Genomic DNA, 27,978 nt, shown 5'->3' with positions numbered 1-27,978 from the left:
CTCAGAATTCTGACTTTTTTTCTCAGAATAATAATAAAAAAAAAATTTGACCTTACATTTTTTTTTTCAGTGGCCCTAATCCTCTCCCGTACACCTGTATGGCAATAAAGCGCCTTATTATGGCATCTTTTAGTTTGACATGACAACTTTATTTTGAAGGATCACACCGGATGTGTGTTTGACGTTGCCGTCTGCAGAACAGACCGCGCTGTTCGCCTCACACATTGAACACTGGCAGTCAGCGCCGCAACGAATGGAGTCTATCGGGTGGACGAGGCATCACCGAGGGGGTTCTTCGCTGTTGAATTAGCCTTCCCACGCGCGCAGAGAGGATTTAAATCCAACATTAACAGAAGAAAGAGAAAAAAAACACTTAATTAAAAAAGAAAAAGTCGAAACGCGTCTTTTTGTCCCTCCTGAACGGATCGATCGCCTGTCATTTAAAAAAAGGGCGTGTGTGCGGAGTGGAGCCAGGTTGAACCATTGAATGTGGGCACACACTGTGTTCTAGATATTTGTTACACCATCAGGGTCTGAAGGAAGGACACAGTCCAAGATGGGATGCACGCTGAGCACAGAGGACAAGGCGGCGGTGGAGCGCAGCAAGATGATCGACAGGAACCTGCGGGACGACGGGGAGAAGGCGGCCCGGGAGGTCAAGCTGCTGCTGCTGGGTAAGGAGGGAGGAGGGGGGAGGAGAGGAAGATGGAGGGTGGTTAGTCGAAGGGAAAACTTTGCTTTCACAGTCAAAGGAGGGAAAGGCGAGGGGAGCATTTACCATTAAAACCTCATTAGTGTTGGTTACAAGGGCGTGTCCAGAGGGGGGCAGAGGGGGCATGGGTCCCCCTTTAAAACCTGATTGCTGCCCCAAGCTGCTGAACTATGATTGGCTGTTTGGGGCAGCAGAGGCACTATTGGGGCTGTGTTGCAACATTTTTGTCTTATAATTTCACTTAAGTAATTTAGTGGTGAACTGAGGATGAAGGATCTTATTGTGATGGAATTTCCCCTTTTTTGAAGTTGTGTTTTTTTGGGCATTTACACCTTTTTTATTGGATAGGACAGCTGGAGGGGGACGGGAAATTAGGGGAGTGGAGAGTGGGGGAAGACCATAGACCATGGCTATTCAATGAATTATATGGTGGGGCCAGATTTTCAGACTAAGCAATTTCAAACAGCATTTCAGACTAAGGGCATGAGCTGGGTCGGACAATTTTAGCAGACAGTTAACCATTTAAAAGAAAAACAAATAGATAAGATAACAAACACACAGGATGTTTATTAATGTATTGCCACATCCAAAAGGGCATAAACACAATAAAAGAGCAGCACTTGTCAGTGTTGGTACAAGATGTTTTTCTTGCCGGACCCAAGTCACAATTACTCGGCAGTTGCTTTTGGGCCACTTGAGGGTTGCTTTCGGGTCGCTAATTGAATAGGGCTGCCATAGACTGTATCAAATATGGGCGTAGTATCCGTGATGTCATCCATCTGTTTCTGGCGGTGGCCATATTGCTGCTGTCGAGCGATTGAGACATAAAGAGGCGGGCTTTGAGCCTCCTTGCCAACAGCTACAGTGTTCCCGCCTGTCGATCAAGTCAGCTGTGCCTCTCATTGGAAGACTCGTAATCTCAATATCTTTGAAATTGCTGCGTTAGAAAAAAATTCACCCCCCGTACAGTGTGTGCTGATCAAGAAATGATCTATCCAGACTACACTCGTTTTTTTAACCAGGCTGTAAACATGTTTATTTCTGCTGTAAAGATTGGCTTTTTTGAATTGGTGTGTATGTGGTTTCCTGTGTTTCTGCAGCCAGCCTCTAGTGGACGCTGGATGAACTGCAGTTTATAACACTACTGCATGGGTTTCTTATTTTGAGACCGGTTGCTGCTTGATCAAGATGCATCCAAATCCAGCTCACGTTGAAGCTGTAACATATGACAGAAGTACGTTAAGATAAGATAAGAGATTCCTTTCCTCATACCACAACAGGGAAATTCAAGTGTCACAGTAAAAAAGTAGACAAAAGTGCAAAAGAAATATATAAAGCAAACAAGAGCCTATAAAGTAACAATTATTAAAAAGTTAAAATTAAGGGGTGAAAATAAGCATATCTTACACACATATATATACAGTGGGGCAAAAAAGTATGAGTTGAACTTTTGTTATTGACTAAATACTTATTTTCCACCATAATTTACAAACAAATTCTTTAAAAATCCTACAGTGTGATTTCCTGGATTTTTTTTCTCATTTTGTCTCTCATAGTTGAAGTGTACCTCTGATGAAAATTACAGACCTCTCTCATCTTTCTAAGTAGGAGAACTTGCAAAATCAGTGGCTGACTAAATACTTTTTTGCCCCACTGTACATTATTGGTTATAGAGTCTGACCACCAGAGGAAGAAAAGACCTAACAACAGTCCTTAACAGGACGAATGTGGTGTAAACACGGACATTTATTCAACACATCAATTAACTAACGAACAAAACATTTCGAACCCTCTTTAGAAAAATGCTCATGCTATCTTATTTTTACATACTTCATTTTTAGGGTTAGACTCATGTGTTTCTGTGGGGTCACTTCCTATCTGTATGGTAGCTTGATTATCGGAGACAGAAAGAGTAAGTGATGGTCTTCATGCAACCTCTCAACATGTTGGTGTGTTAGCTGGGCAGGTCTAAAAAGTCTGGACATGCGCCTGGTTGGTTGGTTCTTTACTTCATGGTCTGTTTTTCGATGTGGTGAGTTGGGAAATGTGGACAGAGTTAGAATAACAAGCATCCTCCCTTCTTTGCTAGTTTCAGCTAACCGTCAACGAAAAGCCATAACTGGATATGATGGAGTTACATAACGCAAAGTATGTTACAGTTGTATTCATCCAATTAATGTGCAATTCTTTGAAAGTTAAAACCACCACCACCCCACCCCATCCCTCTTCCCTGTCATTGGCAGAACTTCCATTTAGCAGCCTCTAACCCACTGGTATTGACTAAATCCTTTCAACAATGGCACATTTCCCATCGTCTGGTTGAGTGCAGTGAAAACAGGCCTACGGCTCATCAGGGGCCCACGCCTGGATGAATGTGACTGAAAACTTTGAGTCCAGTCATTTAGAGACTTTTACAGGTTTAGTTCTTGTTTTCATACAACAGTGACAAGAGAAAGTTCACAGGTACAACAACACTGGTACTTTAAACTCAAACTATATTACTGCTGACTAGATTAATCAATGTACCTCAAACAGCATCCATCACTGGACTATTAATCCCCCCTGGGTTCCTGGGAGTTGAGAACACAGTGATAAAGGTAGATAAATACCTGCAGTGACAGAATCACAGCAGTGCTAACACTCAGTGAAGAGCTCTCCCTGTTGTGTGATGTTGTTTAATTGATTTCAAAGACGGGGCCCACTGAAGGTCTGACAGTATTGTAGTGTTATCTGCACTTTTTCTTTGTAGACCTTGAGTTTGTTTTCAACTCCACCTCAAATAGAAAGACACAAACGGAGGTGTCAGAAAGGAGTGTTGCGCAACAAATGCAGGAAATTACAATAATGAAGCGGCAGAAATAAAGTGTCATTGAAGGGGCAGGCACGTAAACATGGGAATAAAAATAGCAGGCAATTACTCTAAATTGCTATTGATTGAGTTAAGTAGCTGAGCAGTTGTGTGACATGATACAGATGTAGAGATGGTCGCCTCATGACCCTTTTATTGCTGTCAGCAATGTCCAGATTAGACTGACCTTTGTTTACCATTTCAGACCCTGTTCAGAACACACCACCTCTGTTACCCTCTGAGTCTATTCCATTACTGTATGCATGCCTTTGCGCTCCATCTACATAATTATAAGAACTGCTTGCATTCATGTGTGAATTAAAGGCGTGTAACTTGCATGTGGGGAAACACTGTTTTCCTTGTAAATAGAGACCGGAGGTGAAGAACTTTTCCATCATTCTCCCTAGCTTTGGGAAATGTTGACATACACACACATGCTATGTGGGTTACCAGGACACGGAGTCTGAAGCCTATACCAATCCAAGGCAAACACCTGAGGAAGAGCTGTATCTGTGAGCCAAAGTGAGATAAACATGTCTTCACACCCTTTTGCATAATTTAGCGGCACATTCCCGTCCATGTTCATGGGAGAATACAAGCAATAGCACAGTTTTGATGTATACACAGATTTCAGTGTGATGTTGGAGTAGCTTTGTGCAAACAGGAATGTGCATATTTTCTTGCCAAAGGTAGAACACATTCCTCAGGTGCTTGGAGGCCAGATGAGGCTTGCCTACTGAACGCGAGCAAGTCAGGTCAAGTTTCTGCTATGCTGGGTGGATCAGGAGTTTTCTGACACAAACCTCGGAGCCTCAGCTTCCTGTTTTTCATGGATTCTCTGTTGTGGCTGTGATAGCAGCCTGCCAGGACCCCCCCCACTCGTTGCTGCATTGGCACTGTTTTCTGCCGTTTGTGTTTGTTTCATTCAGCGTGATGAAAGCGCGTTCAGGTTACCGCCTGGAGAAGAGATGCCAGGAGAAAGGGGAGGATGGGCCGTAAGATGAGAACACTGCAAATGACTGAAGCATTAAATATGAAAAAGCTCGGCTGCAGAGAGGCCGGGGGCGGGAGTCAGGAGTTTAAATTGTTTACCTTGGAGAGAAACAAGTCACTGAAAAGATTCTGTTTCAGAGTTTGCAAGCAATTCTGGATTACACTTTCCCCAAACACACCCTGTCAACAAAGATATAAATCAACAGAACAGGTTGCGTGGTCGGAAGAGGCTGAAAGCGCTGGAGGAATGTGTACAAGAAGAGAAAACGTTTGAGTGTTACATGGAGATGGCCTCTTTAAAATAGGGCAAGGACCTGACAATATCAAACCATTGTATGATCTAACCATCCTCACCCTCCTTGATCCTTGAGTGTGGCCTCTGACACAATTTCTCACAGCCTCAATTTGAATCCCTGACACGCCCTTGAACTGGTTTTACTCCGAACTCTCTGGCTGCACTCAAACCTTTCAAATCCCAGGCTTTTCCTGTCACTACAGGTGTTCCCCCGGGCTCTGTCCTTGAGCCTCTTCTAATTATTATCTATGTACTTCCTCTTGGCAATACTTACCCGTAAATTCAACACAGTATCTGTTGCTGTGCAGATGACACCCAGCTCTACCTGTCCACCCGGTACCAAGTTCATAGGATATGTTTAATATATTAAGATATTTTTAAAATGCGAGGATATGTTTAATGTGATGGAATATATTTTAATATAGGAAATATTTTAATATTTAAGGATTGTTTTTAATATTACAGGATATATTTTATATGTGGATATAATTTAATAATATAGGATATATTTTAATATTAAAGAATTTTGATATAATAGGATGTCATTTTAAATTAAAGGTTATTTTTTAATTTATATGAAATATTTTAACTTTATAGGATATGTCTCAATATTATAGGATATATTTTAATATTATAGTATATATTTAATATGATAGGATATATTTTAATACAGGAAATATTTTAATATTTTAGGATATGTTTTAGTATTATATAATATATTTTTCTATAATAGGATATATTTAATATGAGGATATGATTTAATCATATAGGAAATATTTTGATATTATAGGAATTATTTTCTATTATAGGATATGTTTTAATATTGGATATGTTTGATATTAAAGGGTTGTGTTTAATTTTTAAAGGATATATCTTAATATAGGATATATTTTACATATGAAAGGATATATTTTATATGATAGGATATATTTTAATATTATAGGATATATTGTAATATAGGAAATCTTTAATATGAAAAGATATATTATAATATAGGATATATTTAATATTATAGGAGTTACTTAATTTTATAGGATATTTTTTTTAATATTATTGGATATATTTCATATGATGTCTGTTTTCATATTCAAGAATATATTTTTAATAATATGACATTTTTTATCATGGGATATGTTTAACATAATTGTAAAATAGGGTATATTTTAATATTATAGGATATATTTTTATTTTAAAGGATATATGTTAATATCATAGCATAGATTTTATTTTGTATATATTTAATGTTATCGGATATGTTTTAATATTATAGGATGTATTTAATATGATTTTATTTTAATATTATAAGGTATATTTAATTTAGGATACATTTAATAATATAGAATATTTTTTATATTAGGATATATTTAATATTTTTGAATGGAGTGGATACAGAATGAGATAATGGGTAACACTGTACCTGTTTATGTTGTAATGTATCCGGGTTTTATCATGATGGTTCATGTTAAATCACACTTCCATTAATTAAGGTTAAACTAAGTACTGAGTCAGAGAATACCTAAACTAATCCTTTATATTGTAACTCTAAAATGAAGAGTACAGGTATGTTCATAACCGCCCTGTCACAGGTGTGTGTGTTTGTGTCTGTGTGTGTGTTTGTGCAGCAAAGCTTTAATCATTTGTTTATGTTGTGTTTGAAATCACAGGCGTTTGTGCTCACAGCACTGACGTAGAATAAACATGGTTTGCATGGAAAAATCATTGAAATCTGTACACACTTACCAACCAGCTGGCAGGTGTCTTTAACAGATAGAGGGAATGTGCTGAACATATTTCTTATTTAGCTCTTAGTCTTTATTTGGCACTCATTTTCCTTCCATCATCTCCAGGACCCAATTACCCTACTATTCATATCTCCACGCTAAAATAGATCACAATCTCCTCAGCCTAATTACTCGCTCTATAGCTGTCGTGCAACTGTGGGTAGATTTTATTAATAATCCCCAGCTTGTGTCTCACTTTTGTCGTTGTTCTCTCCTTAATGTCTCCAGTACGGTTCAAGTTATGTAACCGTGGAGTGCAGCAGCATCATCTCAGGGAACGGGGAAAAGGGGGACAGTCACACTAACTTAGACTGTTCAAATTCCTTTAGCGCGGTAAGCGTCATTTGGACATCTCTGCGAATAGCTCCGTCTGTGGGAAACAATCTCTTAGCTATCGATCCACTCGTTGGCAGATCGATTTTTTACGGTCATTTCTCCCCAAGCTGCTCGGAGGCTCCTGGAATCCTTCGCCGGTGACTCATGCTGAAATCCCCCCGCAGGGAGAGGGAGAAGAGGAAGTGGATAGAGAAAGAGAGAGAAAGAGAGAGGGAGAGGAGCGTTGAATTATGAAGAGAAACTGACTGTAGAGGAGAGCTGAAAAGAGGAAGAGGTGAAAAGAGAGAGAGGAGTGGATTGTTCTGGGCTCATGCTGATGTGGTTTGCATATTGTGCCAAGCTCAACAAACCCCCCTTAGTGTTTGGATGTAAGCCTGACCCCCATAAATCTGCACACACACAGAAAACCGCTATCCATTTGACCAAAAAGTGAGCCTGAACTGCAGCGATTCAGGAGCCTACAAGTCCACAATCTCCACCAGTATTATATATATGTCTTTATACGTATCTATAAATAAGAGCGCCCAGGCGTGGTAGCCATTTTGATCCCATTCATCTCCATACTGTCATTGTTCTAAACATCCCTCATCCTCGCTGCCATCGTCTCTGTGCGAGATAAACCAGAGATGTGTTCAGGGTTGGAACATAGAAACCTCTCTGTTCTCAGTGAAAGAAGAAGAAGGAGGAGGAGAAGAAGAAGAAGAGGGGTTAGCTTGGATTTTCCTAAAATAGTTTCAAACCGCCAGAAACAGAAACCAGCTGCTCCAGTGGTTTAGGAGGCTGAAGCTGTTTTGGGGTGGGCGTATCAAAGCTGTGGGTGTGTAACATGACTCTGCATGAGGAGCGATAGGTCAGGCCTGTGGTGCCATGTAACCCTTTAAAGGTCTGTGTGAGTGTGTGTGTGTTTTCTGTAGCTTCGGCCCAGAGGCTCCGACAGGAGACACACCCTAATGATATCACGGGTGTTGAAACACAGAGGCAGGACGCTTACGTAAGCCGCTCACTCACTGACCGTTTGAAAAAGTTTGATGCTGATTTGTTTGTTTCTCTTTTAACATCTGAAACATGAAGTGGATGGCCTCATGTCTAGAGCTGCTCCTGGCTTCAGTGTCTGTGAGCTGGAAGTCCCTGATTGGTTAAAAATAGAGAACTTCTTAAAGTTATGCTCACCGTGATTCATCATCGGACAGAGCTGTGTGTTTTCTCTGTGTAAGATTTAATGTAAAGTGTGTAATAAACAAATTGTTATCATTACTCTAGTTCAAGATATGTTGTTGAAATCTCAGTCAGTTCTTACCAAAGTGACGTCTTTAAGTACCCTCAGCAGTTCAGCTCACAGTCTAAAGGGACTTGTTCATCTGTTTCAAAAATCTTCAGTCAGCAAGTGTCAAACTTTGTGACTTTAAAGGGTTCAAAACATGAAAAATAAATCATCTTATTGAAATGTGAATTTATTTCATGAATAAAGGGACTGTGAAAAATAATAGGGCCTGTGTCCACTAATACACAGCTTCATGTGCTAGCAGCGCCCACCACAGCAATTTAGCACCAGCGCTAGGTTAAGGAAGTCGTCCAAAAGCACCTCTACTTTTCCCTGTAGTGACCATGAGGTTAATTTTAAAGAGCTGTATGTATTTCATCTTTATTTTCATATAATGACGCTTTACCAAGAGAACGTAAAAACATGTACTGGAATCGTGTTGTAGCATTAGCAGCCTGGAAAGTGTACTTTGTAAGAACAAGTGTGGTGAGTTCCTCCTTGTATGGGACCTCCACCATTGTTGTGGATAAAAAAAGTGGCATCAGAAGTCCCGCCCCTTCCTAATTATGATTGGTCGGTCATCAAGAAGTGGCATCAATGAGCATGGTAGTGATCTGAGCACTGAAAACGCTGAACTGTCGGTGGACACAGGCCCTTAAACATTGTTCCAGAGTTAGCTCAAATTATTTACAGCATTACATCTGACTCAATTTATCAGTTTCAACATTTAACATATTTTCTTTGCACTATCTTCAATTAAATTTAAAATAAATGATGAAAACCATCAAATTACAAAAAAAAAAGGCGTTGGTGGACACAGGCCCTTAAACATTGTACCAGAGGTAGCTCAAAGCTCATTTGCATCTTACTCTATTTCTCAGTTTTAACATTTAACATATTTTCTTTGCAATATTTACAATTAAATATAAAATAAATGATGAAAACCATCAAATTACAAAAGAAAAAGGCGTTAGTGGACACAGGCCCTTAAACATTGTACCAGAGGTAGCTCAAAGCTCATTTGCATCTTACTCTATTTCTCAGTTTTAACATTTAACATATTTTCTTTGCACTATTTTCAATTAAATGTGAAATTAAATGACAAAAACCATCAAATTACGAAAAAAAGAGGCGTTAGTGGACACAGGCCCTTAAACATTGTACCAGAGGTTGCTAAAAGCTTATTTACATCTAACTCAATTTCTCAGTTTCAACATTTAACATATTTTCTTTGCACTATTTTCAAATAAATGTAAAATTAAATGATAAAAACCATCAAATTACAAAAAAAAGGGCATCAGTGGACACAGGCCCTTAAAAATAGTACAAGATGTAGCTTATTTGCATCTGACTTATAATTGCAGCTCAATCTTTTTGATCAACATTTAACTATTTGGTTGTAGAAATTTCAAAAATATTGGAATAAAATAATGTGTTGTGACATATTTGAATGTTAAGACAGTTGCCGGAAAAAATGTGTAACATTTTAACACTTATAATCAAGAGATTTGAAGAATGATTGGTCAATTATAAGCTTAAAAAGATGGGTTATAGATGATAAGAATAGCTGCTGGTAGATGTCCACCACAGCTCTGTTCAGAAGTTTCACATTTTAAAGCCACAGAACAACCACAGAGGCCACTGAGAAGTCTCATCACAACACTCTGACGAGTTTCTTTAATAGGAACCCTCTTTGAACTCCAGTCTGAGCTCACAGCCCGTGTGAAGTGGGCTGTTCAGGCTCCGTGTCGGCATGTGAAGTGTCTGCGGGGTTGTGAAAATGGCTCTCGGGCAGGCCGAGGGGCGCAGCTGTGCCAGCTTGCAGGGCCGACCGTGCCCAGTCGAGCAGCGTCTCTGCCGTCTGTGTGCCGGTCCCAGGGGGATTCACACAGTCAGTGTTTGGCCTCAGAGCACAGGAAGCTGCCACTGTACACTTCTCCCCTCTCCTCTCCTCTCCCCTCCAGCCCGCTATGGCACCCAAGTGGTGACACGTAATTAAAATAATGTGTCCTCAGGTGAATCTCATCCAATTATGCCCAAGGTGAAGTGGCACAGCTGTACTATCAGCATGTGGTTATCACTGAGGAGAGTTTAAAGGAATTCAAACAATGCTGGATGCTTTTATATTCTTGATTAATACAACAGTTTGTAAGTAAAGCGTCTCACTGCTGTCAACGCACCACCTCTTCTTTCTTTGTTTTTGCAACAGCAGAGAAAGTGGAACTAGACCAGGCAGATGATTTATTGTGCAAGAGTAAGCCATCAGCCTCTGCTGACTGTGGTGCATTTCAGAGTGTTTCCTCTTCCTCGTTTCAAGTCCACAGCCGAGAGAGGAGATGCGTGTCCGCTCGGGAATAGCTGCTCTCAGGTGGTTTGAAAAGTCTTCCCCTGTGGCAGACGAGCGTTACGTGACAGAGACAACTGGCCAATTGTCTCTAACTGTAACCTCTGCTCCTGAACGAAGAGACTCATGGGAAGTAGATATTTAAATAGAGATTAGCAGGAAAAACGGATAAATGTGGTTTACGAGGACATTGGGATGCTAACAGACAAGCAACATCTGGCTAAATGCCTCGCTATAACTCCTGGTGTCAGCAACTGTAACTCAACGATACATCATGAGAATTAGTAGAGTCCAAAAGAGGATCAAAAAGTACGAATGTGGTTTACAAGGACATCAGAATGCTAACAGGCAAACTTTATGTGAGTGACAACTGGCTAAATGCCTTGCTATAAAGCTAGGTATCAGCAACAGTAACAGAGAGACGCATCATGAGAATTGATAAAGTCCATCAGAGGACTAAAAAGCATGAATGTGGTTTACGAGGACATCAGGCTGCTAACAGGCGAGCTCTATGTTGGAGACAAATGGCCAAATGCATCACTATGATCCTCAATGTCAGCAGCTGTAGGACAAAGACGCATCATGAATATTAGTAGAGTCCTTAGTAGAGTCCATCAGAGTACCAAAACGTATGAATGTGGTTTACGGAGACATCAGGATGCTAACAGGCGAGGGTTATGTTAGCGTCAACTCGCCTCAATGTCAGCAGCTGTAGGACAAAGACGCATCATGAGCATGAATGAAGTCCATCAGAGGACCAAAAAGCATGAATGTGGTTTACGAGGACATCAGGATGCTAACTGGCGAGATCTATGTTAGTGACAACTATTAAAATGCCTCGCTATGACCCCGGTGTCAGCCACTGTAAGACAAAGATGCATCATGAGAATGAATTAAGTCCATCAGAGGACCAAAAAGTGTGAATGTGGTTTACAAGGACATCAGGATGCTAACAGACGAGTGTTTTGTGAGCAACAAATGGCCAAATGCCTCACTATGGCGCTCAGTTTCAGCAACTGTAACACAAAGATGCATTGTGAGAATGAATAAAGTTCATCAGAGGACCAAAAAGCATGAATTTGTTGTACGAGGACATCAGAATGCTAACAGGTGAGCTCCATGTTAGAGACAAATGGCCAAATGCCTCACTATGGGGCTCAGTTTCAGCAACTGTAACACAAAGATGCATCATGAGAATGAATTAAGTCCATCAGAGGACCAAAAAGCATGAATGTGGTTTATGAGGACATCAGAATGCTAACAGGCAAGCTTTATGTGAGCCACAACTGGCCAAATGCCTTGCGATGAAGCTAGGTATCAGCAACTGTAACAGAGAGACGCATCATGAGAATGAATTAAGTCCATCAGAGGACCAAAAAGCATGAATGTGGTTTACGAGGACATCAAAATGCTAACAGGTGAGTGTTACGAGAGCGACATATGGCCAAATGCCTTGCTATTATCCTCAGTGTCATCAACTGTAATACAAAGATGCATCATAAGAATGCATTAAGTCCATCAGAGGACCAAAAAGCATGAATGTGGTTTACAGGGACATCAGGCATTCTGCAGCAGCTGCTGAAGGGGACATAAAGCACATTAGAGGGGAGCGTATACATAAAACATAAAGCTCCCTGTGAAAGCCAACATGTCACACACGCATGCACTCTCCCAACCACGAAGCCTGCTCAGGTGACAGCGGCCGCACACACGAGATGTCCCGGGTATAAAGCGGTTGCCATGGCGGCACGATGACGTACGAAGCCGTGCCGCCGCTCAGATTCCCTTTATGCTCGCCTTATCTCTCCCTCAACCCGTCCTCCTCGCTCATTTCATTACAGCATTGTCTTAAACATGTCGACCACAGCGCTGTGGAGCTCTGTGTTTTACCCACACATCGATGAGTTACACCGTGTTACGGGATGTCTGTCAGTGTTTGTTGAAGACCTTCATGAGTGTTGAACGTGGACTGAGATACAACCTCTTTGATGCCGTGGTCACCATCATCACAGACCAGAGACAGCACATACTAACACAGTCTTTAAGCTGAGCACGAACAAATCTACAGAGTGTGGAATAATCCCTCTGACTCATCACTTGTGACCTACTTTGAGTGTTGTAGTGTCTGTAACTGCAGAAATCCTGCTCTCTGAGTTTTCAAGTCTTTTTCAGGTGTGTAGGATGTTTCTGTCTGTCCGCCTCGGTCCAGCAGCGCGTCACCCTCACATGGTAACAATAGAGAGATAAACACAGTGACCAGTTTACAGCAGCGTGCTCTGAAGAGTACCTGGGGTATTAGTAATGGTTAGTTTTCTTAAAAAAGGCATAAATTTGTGGATTTTAACTCAGCTCGACTTTATTTATAGAGCACCTTTTATGCATATAAGCATGCACACCAAAGTGCCTTTAAAAAAGCAGAGACAGAAAATAACATGGAAACAGATAAAATGATAAAAGACTTAATGATTAAAAAATACTTACAAATAAAATGTAATCAACAGTAAAATGAATATAATAAATACAATACAGTAAAATTCATAAAACAAAATCAATACAGAAAAATTCATAAAATAGAACTGATAAAGTAAAATGTATTAATACAATCAATATAGTAAAATGAATAAAATTAATTAATATAGTAAAATCAATAAAATGAAATCAAAACAGAAAAAGTAAAAAAATCAAAGCCATAAGCTAAAATCAATAAAATCTAATCTATACAGTAAAATTGATTAAATACAATAAACACAGTAATAAATTAAATAAATACAGTAAAAAATGTAATAAAAACAGTAAAAAATAAAATTAATACAGTAAAATTAATTAAATATAATCATACAGTAAATCAATAAAATACAATCAATACAGTAAAATTTAGAAAATATATTCAATTAATAAAATTAGTTAAATAAATAGAGGTAGACAGCAAAATTAAAAATCAGTAAATTTCAATAAGATTAGACTGATTCAAGAAATAAATAGATTACTAAGATAAATAAATGTTGTTAAAACATTCATTAAAATAGTGCAGTCCAGGGATAGAAATACATTAAAAATAATAATATCCAGATCAAAAAGGTGAGTCAAGCTCTCTGATAGGCGCTTGTGTGAGACACATGAGGAACATTTAAAATGAATTTAAGCAGCACTATGCTCCCTCTCTTGACTCGTGGTCGCTCGACTGCCACTGCTTTCTTCATCTTGCTTACTCAGCAGATTTGAAAACCTTACAAAGATTTTAAAAACACTTAACCTACACTACATCTGCTTCTTGTTGTGTCCAGAAGGTCAACCAGACATGGCATAAGATATGATTGGTGTCCCATGGTGCCATCCTTATATCCTAGACTGTGATTGGCTTTCTGCCATGTCTTAGACGGGACTTAACTTAAAGTCGAGTGTTTCAGCTGCTCGTAGCTTTCTTTGCATTCCTTTGTTTCAGATTCCTTTTATTCATACTGAAAGTTGTGACTTTGGACACACTGACTGGTAAACATCCGGTCTGTTGGATTCAAATGATCTGAGATGTATGGATACGAACATGCAGTATCAGCACTTTGGGCCATCCCTCAGTGATGCATCTCCTCTTTGGTTGTTTGTTGCTTTTACTCGTCAGATTCAGAAACACAGAGAACTAAACAAACCCGAGCAGGCAGAGTGATCTGTAGAATCTCAGTTCTCTGTTTCACTGAGTCTTCAAACCTTCAGACTGTGACACTCTCAGATCTTTGAGCTCCTCGGTTCCTGTTTGGTCAAAGTACTCATGTTCCTCTTCATGGTTCCTCGTTGTGCCCTCTGACCACGTCAGATCTTATGAAGCTTTTTATTCTCTTTTAGGACTGAAGATTAAAGAAGCTGGTTGACATGAGCGTCTTTAATACTTACACTCTGTAACACTCTTCTTCTTTGTCTTTCACAGGTGCTGGAGAATCGGGGAAGAGTACGATTGTCAAGCAGATGAAGTAAGTGTAATGTTGTCTCGTTCTGCACTCTGAACATCTCATCAGACGTTCCTAAAAACACTAAGAGGGAGAGTTTACTCTAAAACAGTGTCAAACACAGATCCTGCTTTTATCTCAGCTCTCTGTGACGCTCAGCACAAACAGGTAGCAGGTACCTTCAGTTTATCTCTCAGAGCATGACTACATGATGTAACCTCGTGAAGCTGATGCATTTATATAGAAGGAATAAACTTATATAACTAAAACAAACCTCATTAGACCTCAGTGTCAAAACATAGAGAACTCAAACCTCACATTTCAAGAATAAAGTTGTAATACAAACAGTATAAGATGAAATAAGATAAGATACTCCTTTATTCATCCCTGCAACTGGGAAATTCACAGAGTTACAGCAGCAAACAAAAAGGTGTACAGTACAAGAATTTCAACAAGAATATATATAGAAAAGAAATGTTCATGAGAGACGACAGCTTGGCCATAATTCTCCTGTCAGCCACCACCTCCACAGGGTCCAGGACTGAGCTGGCCTTCTTCACCAGTTGGTTCAGTCTCGCTCTCCTGTATCCTGTCCGCCCACAGCAGGTGAAATCCTTCCAATGTGGCGTTCGTGTCCGGTGTTAGCTCTGTTAGCATGATGCTACTCTGCCAGTATTCCCTCTGGTGCTGGCTTAGCTCGTCCATGATGTCATACTACTGGAGTACAGTCGCAGTAAAAACACATAGTGTCATTGCAACAAAACCCTGGCACAAGCGTGGTCCAGGGCATCCAAGCTTTGGCTGCCCGGGCCATAATAAAGGAAGGAAACAGGTGGCGGTCAAGCAAAAGGCAACTGGTCACATGACCAGGAAGGCCCGCCCACTTGTAGCTTGACAGCCATAACTCCTATGCTCAGGACAGTGTTGCCATGACGTTCCATAAATAATAAATAATTCCATTAATTAATTTTTTTAATTAATCTTTCCAAAGTCATATCTCAAGTATTCATGATAAAATAAAAATACTAAATAATATAATAAACAGTTTTGTTGATCAAAAAACCTGAAATTAATGATAAATTGCCAGCAATACTTTTCTTCTGCTGGATTTATTATTTATTATTATTTTATTTATTTATTTATTTATTTATTTATTTATTTATTTATTTTCTACATAGCTTATTATTGTATTTTTTTTATAACTTATTGTGTATAGAGCAACTGGTAATGACTTAATTCCCCTTCCATGGGATAAATAACAAAATTAAAAAAAAAAAAAGTTAAATTAATAAATGAAATTTTTTTTAATTAGAATAATGTAGAAGTAATAGTAATAGATACAATAAACTTAAAAGAAAAATGATAAAGTAGAATATAAACAACAGGAAAGACCCTGAAGAGGCCCCTTTGGTTCATGACTCTACTCCCCTCTTAATGTGTTCCAAAGCTTGTTTAAGGCTTTAGATAATAGAGTGTACTGTTTTAACCCCTAACAACCCATTTTACTTAATTTATTTTATGTGATCATGTTATTTAAGATAAGATAAGATATACTTTATTTGTCCCCCCGTTGGGGGAAATTTCTTTTGTTAGAGCAGCTTACAACACGGGACAGGGGAATACAACAATGTACTAGCATAGTTAAAAAATATAATAACAGTAATAATAGCAATGACAAGAGGTTAAATTGAATAAAGTAAAAATAAAATAAAATATGGCAACTATTACAGATATATACACACTATGTACACTTCTATCGGATAAATAGATCGGTAAGTATATTATATTTTGATTTTAAGTTGTATTCACTCTAAATGTTACCATGGGTAGGGGTCAGGGATTTCCTTTAATCATTATGTGTCTTCACTGTGAATTATTATTGTTGTATTGAAAAAAAATCATAAATAAACTTGTTTTTAAATTATATAAAATATATATTTTATGTTATGTTATATTTTATATGATATATATTATAATATAATATGCTATATTATAATATATAGAATATTTTATAATATAATATTTCATTCAGGGTATCAGGGTAGCATTGAGCTCCAGAAGCAGACTTCCTCATTGTGTCTTTAAGCTTTAATCCAGAGTATCTTTTCCTCCATATGAGAGCTCTGGACTCTGAGTCTTTTTCCCAGGATGACCTTAAATTTAGCAGCCAGAAATGAGGAGCAAATAGATCAGGGCCGCTGTGGCCCGGCAATATTTCTGCTAACATTGAGCCTGTAAGGTCAGAGTATTAACAGAGATACTGAGGAAGAGCTGTGCAGGAGAATAACTCATTTTTATGTTCGCTGAAAAAAGAGGAGACTTCTTCCAGCGGGGGGATCATTCACGAAAAGATGAGTTTTATGTCCACGATGCAGCATTCGGAAACATCCGGCTGCTGCCGTCATTCGGTTGATCATCAGGCAGGATGATGCAGAGCTGGAAAATTGCTTCACTGCTGACGTTGTTTTCCCCCTGTTTCCTGCAGGATTATCCACGAGGCGGGATACTCAGAAGAAGAATGTAAGCAGTACAAGGCTGTGGTCTACAGCAACACCATACAGTCCATCATCGCCATCATCAGAGCCATGGGGCGCCTCAAGATCGACTTTGGGGATGCTGCGAGAGCTGTGAGTGATGAAGGGAAGAGTGGAGTTTGTTTGGAGCAGAGAGCTGCATCCAGTTTATTATGTTAGGGAGCAAGGAGATACAAAAGGTGCACAGTCTGTTGGTTCCCTCAACAGATCTCCTCAGAGGCATCAGTATGAAACAATATCAGGAGTCATCTCAGTGTGTTTGAATAAAGGTCAAATTAGATGATGTAACGTTTGTGTGCATTAAGTGAGATCATGAACCCACGTGTGTGCACAATGAAAGACCTCATGAGGACGTAGTGAAACAGCTGTTCTCTAAACGTCCCCTCTTACGGGGATCCCATCTTGATAGCAGATCAGTGTTAATTATAAATCCGCTGTAATGACTTTGAGAGCTGATTTATGACGATGGAATCAACAAACCTCCTCTCTCCCAGGACGACGCACGGCAGCTGTTTGTGCTGGCGGGCTCTGCAGAGGAAGGCTTCATGACCGGAGAGCTGGCCGGCGTCATCAAGCGGCTGTGGAAGGACGGAGGCGTTCAAGCCTGCTTCAGCCGCTCCCGAGAATATCAGCTCAACGACTCGGCGGCATAGTGAGTCACACACACACACACACACAAGCAAACAAGGTAACAGTCCCCAAAACAGACAGACAGGAGAGAGCAGAAGAGTGTGCATGTGTCCGGACTTTCACTCCACTGTCAATATTTGCTCTGCTCCTCAGAGAGCCTGAAGAGCTCCGACTGCTGAGACTTTTTAATCTTTGACCTACGGGAGTATCTGCCACATGCTGGAAAACAAGCGACACTGTGCCATACCCGAGTCCGCCATAATCTGTGCGGCAGCCTCTGGCATTGAAGCAAATGATATCATCACAAGGCCGCTCCTGTGATTTTTTGTATCTTTGGCTGTTTCTCCTACAGCAGAAAAAGAACATCAGTGGTTATAGACTGCTTCTTCTAATCCTGCCGTCCAGGGGCTTTAGAAATAAAAAGCAACGTTGCTGAACCTTGTGTTTTTTTTCTCTCCTTGGAAGACAAACAAAAGGCTTGTTTTGGAGGTTACTCGTGTTTATCTGCTAGCTTTTAGAGGTCACTAATCTCTCACACTTTAATTTATAGGAAGTTAGCTCGAGGTGTGAGCTTATTACACCAAGAGTGTGATAAAAAAAAAAAGTGTAGTTTAATGTGTGATATCCTTTGTGAGTTCAACATACAGTATGACCCGTCGCAGAGAAAACAGAGAAAGTAAGAGATTGTTGGAGAGATTAATGTGAAACAATCTCTCTAATATCTCAGGATCTGGCCTCCTTTTGATCCCTCTGAGACTTTTCATCCGTGATGTATGATTACGGCTAAAAACAGATATTTTTCTGCTTCTGCTTTCTAAGTGAATATAAAAACATCTGACCCTCAGCTCTTGGATAGAGTCGTCCTGGTTAGATGACTTAATAACTGTGGTCGAAACATTTTGTATCTGGAAAACTAGATTAGATTTGAAGTGATGTAACCGACCACAGGCCCTTTATTTGACTGATTAAAGCTACTATCAGGAGTTTTCAGCTGGTTATGAAACAGCCTGAAATGAATACTGATGCCTCTTTATGAACTACAGAAGTGAACAAGATTGTTGTTGAACATGAGACGAGGGTTCATCGTTGTTGGGCGTCCAATCCAGTGAGGATGGATAATAAAATGAAAACCAAACACAAACGATCAAGTTATTTGTGTGAATATCGAAGTTGTCAAAATTGCGTGTACCAGAGTGCCAAAGAAGCAAATTTTCGGAAGAGTGAATGGGTCTCCCTTTTTTTTCTTTTTTCTTTTTTTTTGGGATTCATAAAGGAAACTTTTATTTTGGTAATTGATGAGTTATGTAAAAAATATATATATATATACAGCGAGTTAATATTCATTAATAAAAACACTGTGATTGGTGCAGGGCAACATGTCAGAATCGCGTGTACGCAAATGCACAAGACTCAAATATTCACAAAAGGGGGACGGGGTTCCCTTCAAACGTCACTCCAGTTCGTTGTAATCAAACAAGTTTAAGCACGAGAACACAACTCACATCTACTCGTGTCTTTACATAAAATTCTCTTGCGTTAATGATTTTATTCACGTTTGGTGTGGACACATAACGTCACTTCAGCTTCAATATTGAAAATCTGAAGGCAGACATTGAAGGTAGCTTTTACAGATGAACCTAACACACTTCATCAGGGTTCAGCGAGATATTATATCACACGCTATGACCTCTTTGTGAGTCATAAATTTGAGATGTTCAGAGGCTTTCAGTGGCGCATTAGTGCATGTATGTTTTGGTCTCGCTGCTGTGCAAAGGAGAGAAGAACGATGTTAATCTGACTCTACTTCTATCTATAGCTGTGTAATCCCTTTTACAACCACGAGAACAGGCGAGTCCATCCCAACAGGTACGCTACGAAATGTGGGACAGCACCCAGGACAGATGGTTACTTCATTACAGCGCTAATAGAGACCGCCAAACACTCTCACACCTGCACACGCTTCAGACTGGAGGATATAGGAAAACAGGAAGCTCTGAGAAAACAATACAAAATCCTCTCTTAAAGCAACAGGTCTCACTTAAAATGCATAACGCTGAGACATCGTGCAAATTTAATGTCTCATGTTTGGCCAAAGTGTGAATTAAGCTTTTAATCATCACTAAACTGGGTGAAGCTTGATTTGAAAGAGACTTTAAACGAGCTGAAAACTTTACAAACTTTACAGAGATCTGTTGAAATGAGTTTGAGTTTATGTATGAACACTTCACTTTAGTATTTCTGACACATTTTGAGCCACTTAACGCCCCCTCTCTCTCTCTTTGTTCTCCCCCCCTGCTCTGTGTCCCTTTCACCCTCCTCTCAGCTACCTGAACGATCTGGACAGGATATCCCAGGCCACCTACATCCCGACCCAGCAGGATGTCCTGAGGACCCGAGTCAAAACCACAGGCATTGTTGAGACACACTTCACATTCAAGGACCTGCACTTCAAGTGAGAATTTCCTCGCTGTAACAGCTGGCTGAGGCTCAGAGGGTTTCACACGGCGGCTCAATTAGCTCTGCTTCCTGTGGACTGACTCATTCACTGCCATTGAAATTCCCTCCATGCACGTACAGCTGGAAGTGGTGGCACAGCCTGTGAGGGTGTCGTGTGCATCGGTGATGACTCAGTGACGGCTCTCTGTTCAAAAGGACAGACAGGAAGTGGAGGCAGCAGGCCTGATGATGTCATGACAGGAGAAGTTTAGTGCCGGTGTTGTAAAATACACACGGTTGGACTCGAAACAGAGAGAAATACCTCTGACAGAGTTATTGTCTCTGTTGTAGATTAAACTCGTGAAGCCTTTTTTTATGTCAGGGAGGAGTTTGATGGTAAACAGATTAAAGAGGGGACGGACCTGCTGAGCCAGTGTGTCTCACTGTCCCAGGTTGTGACCAAAACAAACATGTTTACACCTTTTATTCAAGCTGTAACCACGATTTATATTCTTAACAATCCCTCACAAAATCACACCTTAGACACTTCAGGCAGGGGAACAGGTTAAAGGACCAATGGGAGACTTAACAGGAGAGAACTGGGGCAACCTGCCTTACACGACTTACTCAAGTCTTTTGTAAGAACCACTAAATGTGACAATTTAAAGTTATATTTTTGGGGCTTTTGTACCTTTTATTTATAGAGGATAAGAAAGTGGATAGAACAGGAAACTGGGAGAGAGTGGGGGAATGACATGCTGGGACCAGAAAGGGACCACAGGCTGGAATTGGACCTGGGCCGCCCACTATTTGGGCGCGCAGTTTAACCACTAAGCTAAATCCGTGCCTAGACACAGTTTTTTAACCTTGGGCGGATGTGGCTTAGTTGTCATGCGGATTGTCTCTTAATTGGAATGTTGGTGGTTTGATACCCAGCTCCTGCAGTCTAAACATCCAAGTGTCCTATGACAAGACAAACAGCGGCATATGACTGGCACTTCACAAAGCAGCTTTTCCATGTTAATCTGCAGCTGATACATGTTACTGTTTATCATACAGACATGATTATAGGGAAGAATAGAGTAGGAGGAGATGAAGTACACTGCCGATGTGCAGCCGATGTCCGGGATCCTGGAAGTGCTATAAATGCGGGAAACACAATGCCGCCAAGTGGACCAATCACAGGGCTTGTGGTCCGCGTTGTGTCTATGGGTTGTTACATTTTGGAGGAGGTGCACGTCAGCTACGTGCGTAAGCCTCTGCATAGGTACGGGAGCCACGCGGACCCCCTGCATAGGCTGCACATGAGAGAACTGGGGCAACCTGCCTAACCCTACCTGACTTACTCAGGTCTTAGGTCAGAACGACTAAATGTGACTTTTTCTTTTTTATTCAAGTTATATTTTTTGGGGCTTTTGCACCTTTTAGAGAGGATAAGAAAGTGGATGGAACAGGAAACTGGGGGAGTGACATGCAGGAAAGGGACCACAGGCTGGAATCAAACCTTGTCTGCTATTTGGGCGCGTGATTTAACCACTAGGCTAAAGCGGTGCCCTGAGACAATTTTTTAACCTGGGGCGGATGTGGCTCAGTGGTCATGCGGGTTGTCTCTTAATTGGAATGTTGGTGGTTTCGATACCCAGCTCCTGCAGTCCACACGTCCAAGTGTAGACACAGAGCAGCGTGTGAATGTTACTTTACAAAGCAGCTTTGTCCATCAGTGTATGAGTTTATATGTTAATGTGACGTGGAGTGTTGGATGTCTTTAAAGTCAACATGACTTCATCTTTCCTCACGCTGACTCAGCAATTTGTGAAAAGGCATCAACTGAAAACAAAAAGGGACATTTGTTTGTTTGTTAAAGGTTAATTTGAGGTCTTTGGTACCTTTTTATTTTACAGACAAGACAGCAGGTACATTGGGAAACTGGGGAGAGATTGGGAAATGAGATGCAGCACTTTATCTCTCAATCAATCTTTATTTATATAGAGTCAAACCACAACAAATGGGTTATGTTTTGTGGCATTTTTGCCTTTATTGGATAAAGCTAACATCCCCTTGTCCCCTGCTTGTGTCTCAGTCATCGTGAGCTCAGTTCAGGGAAAGCATTGAGGATTCTCTACTCAAAGTACAATCAGGTCACCAGTAAACCCTGCAGCAAGCCGCCTCAGAGATTCTTCCAGACATTCTGTTCTGTAACACCACAACACAAGCTGCTCTGTGCGCCTCCATGCTCACTCTTTTCCCTCCCTGCAGAATGTTTGATGTTGGCGGTCAGCGGTCTGAAAGGAAGAAGTGGATCCATTGCTTCGAGGGCGTGACTGCCATCATCTTCTGCGTGGCGCTCAGCGACTATGACCTGGTGCTGGCCGAGGACGAGGAGATGGTGAGTAATCGCTCGCACGCAGCAGGAACTCTACCGTAGTCATGATGTGTCAGAGCAGAAGGGAGCTGTTTCAAAGCATCGTGTGCATCTAATTATTTTTCTCCACTTCAGAACCGAATGCACGAGAGTATGAAGCTGTTTGACAGCATCTGTAACAACAAGTGGTTCACAGACACCTCCATCATCCTCTTCCTCAACAAGAAGGACCTGTTTGAGGAGAAGATCAAGAAGAGTCCTCTTACCATCTGCTACCCAGAATACGCGGGTAAGATTGGCAGCATTTCAAAGAAAACACTCCTCAAGTTCTTTAATTTCAATTTGACATGTTAGCCACGAGAGCTGGCTGATGGTAGTTGTTTTCAAAAGCTGCTTCTGCGGTCAAATGTGAAACATCTGCATCTAAAACCCGAGATGAAGTGAGTCTTGGAGGAATTACAGTAATACTCTTGGGATGTACTGCAGGCTTGTTTTCATTGAAGCTCCTGTGAGTGGTTTAATGTGATTATGTAAATGAATACTGATGCTTTTATACAAGCTACAGAAACCAACAAGACTTTGAATACACAGTTCACTGTAATGTCTAAAACAGCCAGCAGGGGGGGTAGGTGTCGGTGCAGTTGACTTCACATGAGTGTCAGTTAAGTGTTAAAATAATGCAGAGTGGGAAAACACAGGTGCACTGCTTTGTCCAGAGGGGGCGCCAAAATCAGCACAAACTGAAAGCTCCTCACACAAACTCGAACTGCTTATCTTATGCTAGCTTAGCTTAGCATACAGACTGAAAACAAAGGGAAACCGCTAGCAAATGCTCCAGAATCTATAAGCCGCTCTACAAAGTATGCACCCTAGTGTCCAACACTATAAAGTGCATTGCTTTCCAGATGGTTGTACACCTGATAGAAGCTATATGAGGCCTTGTGGGAGGGGCTTAATCAAACAGACAGATCTGACTGTATTTCAGTCTGTTATTTACTTTAATGTATGTATTAAACATGACTTAGATTCACAGTGTTAAAACTAGATTAACATGTTCTTTATAATGATACTGAGCTAGTTAAGTTAGCATACATTAGCTAGTTAGCAGCCTGTTAGCGCACTGTCTCTGAAATCTTGCGCTGAAGTCAGACTTTATTATAAAGCCCTTTACATACAATGACATTGTAATACAAAATGCTGTACATAAAAACAACTTAAAATAGAATAAATTAAGAAAAAGATTCCACCCCCAGCCCCGACACCAAACCCACCTCCTAAGGTTAAGAACACAATATATGCAATAATAGTAATAAAAACAATTAAAGTAAAATAAAAAATTGGTTGCTGAACGAACTAAGGAAGCGCCCTCATGATATCTTAATGAGGAAACACTGGAGGTAATATAAGATTAAGATTAAATATAGATAAAATTCAACACAGGAAATTAAAGTCACCAAAATAATGTACATTTCTAAGATAATAAAACACTAAAATATTAAACCAATAAAAGACAATAAGATGCTATACTTAAAATAAATAAGTACATAAATAAAGAAAATAGAATAAAAGTGACTACAATTTGAAGTAGATAATAAATAAATGAATGAATTAAACTGTTATAAGAATGAAACTCAGTTAAAAGCAAGACTAAAAAGGTAGGTCTTGAGTTTGCTTTTAAAAATGGTTGTGCTCTGTGCAGCCAGTTATGATCGTGCTCGGATTCCAGAAATACTACAGAGGGGAGGAGTTTCACATTTGATATGCATGAGATTCCCACTGGAACAACCCGCCTCCGAACACATACGAGAGTGGACATGAGGCGTAAACAGGGTTCCCACGCGTCCTGGAAAAACTGACACTGTTGACCAGTTTTCCAGTACTGGAAAACACCTGGAAAATGGGAGAAAAAGTTAAATGTCCTGGAAAATTATTCCAACATGACTGCTTGCGATCTAACAAGGTTAAAAAAACACATCTCCATTCAACATTTGTGGCCATTTTTGTCATTCAGATCTATTTAGGTCATTTTATGCACTGATCCTCTCATTATTATTATTATTAATTATTTATTTCACTAAGGCAGCTTCCAGATTCCTTTACTGGCTCTTCTGTTTTTTACTTTGCTATTTTTATATTTTTTGAGAAAAGAGAAAGCTGACATGAGAGTTGCTTGGTTGCACGAATAAAGTCTCAGTGGAAGTCTACATTGAAGACATGCAGTCTATGGCTATCATCGATAGCCATAGACTGCATGTCTTCAATGTAGACTTCCACTGAGAGGAACATATTAGACTATTTAGGAACTAAATTAGGAACTAAATTTAGACTTTCATACCAACTTGATCATCACTGAAAATGTCCTTGAAAGGTCCTGGAAAATGATCTCTGGAAAAGAGTGGGAACCCTGGTAAAGCTAACTACCTGTTCCTTAGATCTTTAAGCTGAAGTCTGTACCTGTGCGGTTACATCAGATATCTACATTCGTAGTGAGCAGGATGAAGCCATGTCATGTCTCTCAATACATTACAACATCTTCATCCTTAGCTGTGACTTCCTGTCTCACTCACTTCCTGCTCCTCATCTTCTCCAGGCTCCAACACGTACGAGGAAGCGGCCGCCTACATCCAGTGTCAGTTCGAGGACCTGAACAAGAGGAAGGACACCAAGGAGATCTACACCCACTTCACCTGCGCCACGGACACCAAGAATGTGCAGTTCGTGTTCGACGCCGTCACCGACGTCATCATCAAGAACAACCTGAAAGACTGCGGGCTCTTCTGAGGGGAACGACTTCAAAGATGAGAACCTTTTTTTCTAAGGTGAGGAAGTTTCCATTATCAGAGTGTGACAATCGGAGCTCAGACACCTGATCCAGCAGGGGCAGAGTGATCCATCATGATCTAAATTATAATCACTGAAGCTCTGTGTCTCTGCTTCACTTCACATGTGCTTTAAAACCATATAAGCTGGGCCAAGTTGAGCTCTCTGAACCTCTCTTCAAAGCAATCCACATATATCCCTCCTCCTTCCTCAATCCCTTCATGTTTCCTTCTCTCTCTCCTTCCCTCCTCAGGCAGTGGGGCCACTTCATGGAGCATCTTTTTCAGCGGGGGGGAGGAGAGGAGAGGAGTCTGGAGGATCAGTCAAGGACCAGTGCTGTACTATACGCCACTTTTAACAGCTTTATTTATGTTTTTCGGTCTTGGAACATTTTGACCTAGCGTTACGCCGTTTGTGTAGGATGTTTGTATCATCGTAAAAGCATCAGATTTTTTAAACATTTTACTTTTCCTTTTGTTTTATTTTTTTTAAGAGATCACTTTATTCGCTGTTTCTGCCGCTGTCTCTGGAAAAGGAAACATTTTGCTGTTGGTGGAAAACGCTTCTTTTCTTCCCTCCCTACAACAAGGGGAGAAAAGAGGTCCAACTTCGAGTCCAGTTCGTTGGTACTTGTGCCTTGGCATGCCTTTTTACCGCGGTCGTAGTCCCAATGCTTGTTCTGTTGCCTGCTGAATCGTTCTAATCATTAAGAGGTAAACTGTTTTCATATGTTAAGTGTCCCTGCTATCTTCTATGTGCACACCACTGAGCTACCAGGAGGAGGAGGAAGGTTTCACTCTGGTCTAAAAGGTACATGGGTCTCCATTGTGACCGACATGTAGCCTCCAAAGTCCCCTACCCTCCCCTCACCCAACCGCCATGACAATGGACGGCCTACAGGTCGATCACGCAGTACAATACTGAGATGTATATTGTTACATTTGCCCCAAAGATCTGGGGTCCTGGTTTTTAAAACAGTGTACAAAATATCCACTCTTCCCCAACCATTTGGTGAATGGTGAGCTGAGGCGCTGAGCTTATAATAAACTCAAGTGTTCAAAGTACAAAGACAAGAGTCAGGCACATTTTAATGTATATTTTAATGTATTCAGAGGAGAGGTTTTGGTGTTAAGGAGAGGAACCACAAATAAGACAGCTGTAAAGTGTGATCGGGATGGTCTGGAGGTTCGGTCACACTCTGGTGAAGCGATGGTGTAAGGAGACATGAAGCTCTTCATTCAGGTGATGGCAACTTCAAATGGTTAAGGGAGCCTGGTCTGTGGTTTTTAGATCAGCAATACTTTGCCAAGAGGAGTCGTATATGTGGTCCTGGATCTGTTCATATAACGAAACTGCCACAACTGTCAATGTATGTGTATGTTCTCCACAGACGGAGAACCTTTGTAGACTCATCTCCCTTATTTTGCTAATAAAAACCATTTACAAACCACGTTGAGTGTGTGTGTTATCAAACTGATGTGTCTTTACCTGTTAAAGCTGGGGTTGGTGGTCAGATTTAGATACACTTTTTGTTATACTGGTTAAAATTATCTTTATGGGGCGCTGGTGGCCTAGCGGTCTAAGCGCCCCACATACAGAGGCTACAGTCCTCGTCGCAGGGGTCGCCCATTCGATTCCCGGCCGGTCGACCGTTTCCTGCATGTCTTCCCCCACTCTCTGCTCCCCACATTTCCTGTCTCTCTTCAGCTGTCCTATACAATAAAGGCAAAAAGGCCAAAAAAATATAACTAAAAAAAAAAAGATCTTTATGGGGTGCTGGTGACCTAGTGGTCTAAGCGCCCTACATACAGAGGCTACAGTCCTCGTCTCAGGGGTCACCGGTCGATTCCCAGTTCGATTCCTGGCCGGTCGACCATTTCCTGCATGTATTGCCCCTTCTACTCCCCACATTTCCTGTCTCTCTTCAGCTGTCCTAACAAAAAAAGGCAAAAAATATAACTTTGGAAAAAAATATATATATCTTTCTGTCCCGATGGCAATCAATACATAATGTGTTCTCAAAAAAGAGCTAAAAAAAAAGCCTCTATCTACAGCCAGAGTAAACCTGGGAAAACACCAACCAGTCCCTGCCATCAGGAGCCAAAATATGAAACCAATCAAATCCCGTCCTGCCGTTCTGCCCGCCTCCTGCAGAGCGTACATTTCATGTTTGTTTGTGTTTTTAACTTTCACTATGAGAATGTTTTGGTGTTTTCTTACCGATCAGTGAGACATGAGTTGACGTAGTGCTGAGGACCGGTTTTGAATGAGTCACAATCACATGGTCGTGAGGCAGCAGCGATCGTGCATGTGAGCGGGGGCGTCGCTTTGGAGGAGCTCCAAGGGGAGGGGGGAGGGGTTAGATGGAGTTCTGAGGAAATGCTATATTCAAATTCTTGCTAGTTTTCTGTGATTACCAACCCCAGCTTTAAAGCTGGGGTTGGTAATCAGATTTAGATACACTTTTTGTTATACTGGTTAAAATGATCTTTATGTCCCGATGGCAATCAATACATAATGTGTTCTTAAAAAAGAGTGAAAAAAGCTGCTATCTACAGCCGGAGTAAACCTGGGAAAACACCAACCAATCCCTGCCATCAGGAGCCAAAATATGAAATCAATCAAATCCTGTCCTGCTGTTCTGCCCGCCTCCTGCGCGTACATTTCCCCGGTGTGCACTCCCCGTCC

General features: G+C 40.7%; 1 protein-coding gene across 1 annotated transcript; it reads left to right on the top strand.

The window, feature by feature from the left end:
- Nucleotides 1-186: 186 nt before the first annotated feature.
- gnai1 (guanine nucleotide binding protein (G protein), alpha inhibiting activity polypeptide 1) lies at nt 187-26,740 on the top strand. The gene is made up of 9 exons (XM_034673432.1): nt 187-674; nt 14,490-14,532; nt 16,994-17,135; nt 17,537-17,694; nt 19,996-20,124; nt 22,365-22,494; nt 22,606-22,759; nt 25,061-25,289; nt 25,544-26,740. The coding sequence occupies exons 1-8, from the start codon at nt 557-559 to the stop codon at nt 25,249-25,251; spliced, it is 1,065 nt and encodes a 354-aa protein (XP_034529323.1). The 5' UTR covers nt 187-556; the 3' UTR covers nt 25,252-25,289; nt 25,544-26,740.
- Nucleotides 26,741-27,978: the final 1,238 nt, after the last annotated feature.

Source organism: Notolabrus celidotus, chromosome 21, assembly GCF_009762535.1.
Source record: "Notolabrus celidotus isolate fNotCel1 chromosome 21, fNotCel1.pri, whole genome shotgun sequence".
Classification (NCBI taxonomy): domain Eukaryota; kingdom Metazoa; phylum Chordata; class Actinopteri; order Labriformes; family Labridae; genus Notolabrus; species Notolabrus celidotus.
This window is presented reverse-complemented; position numbering and strand designations above follow the sequence as displayed.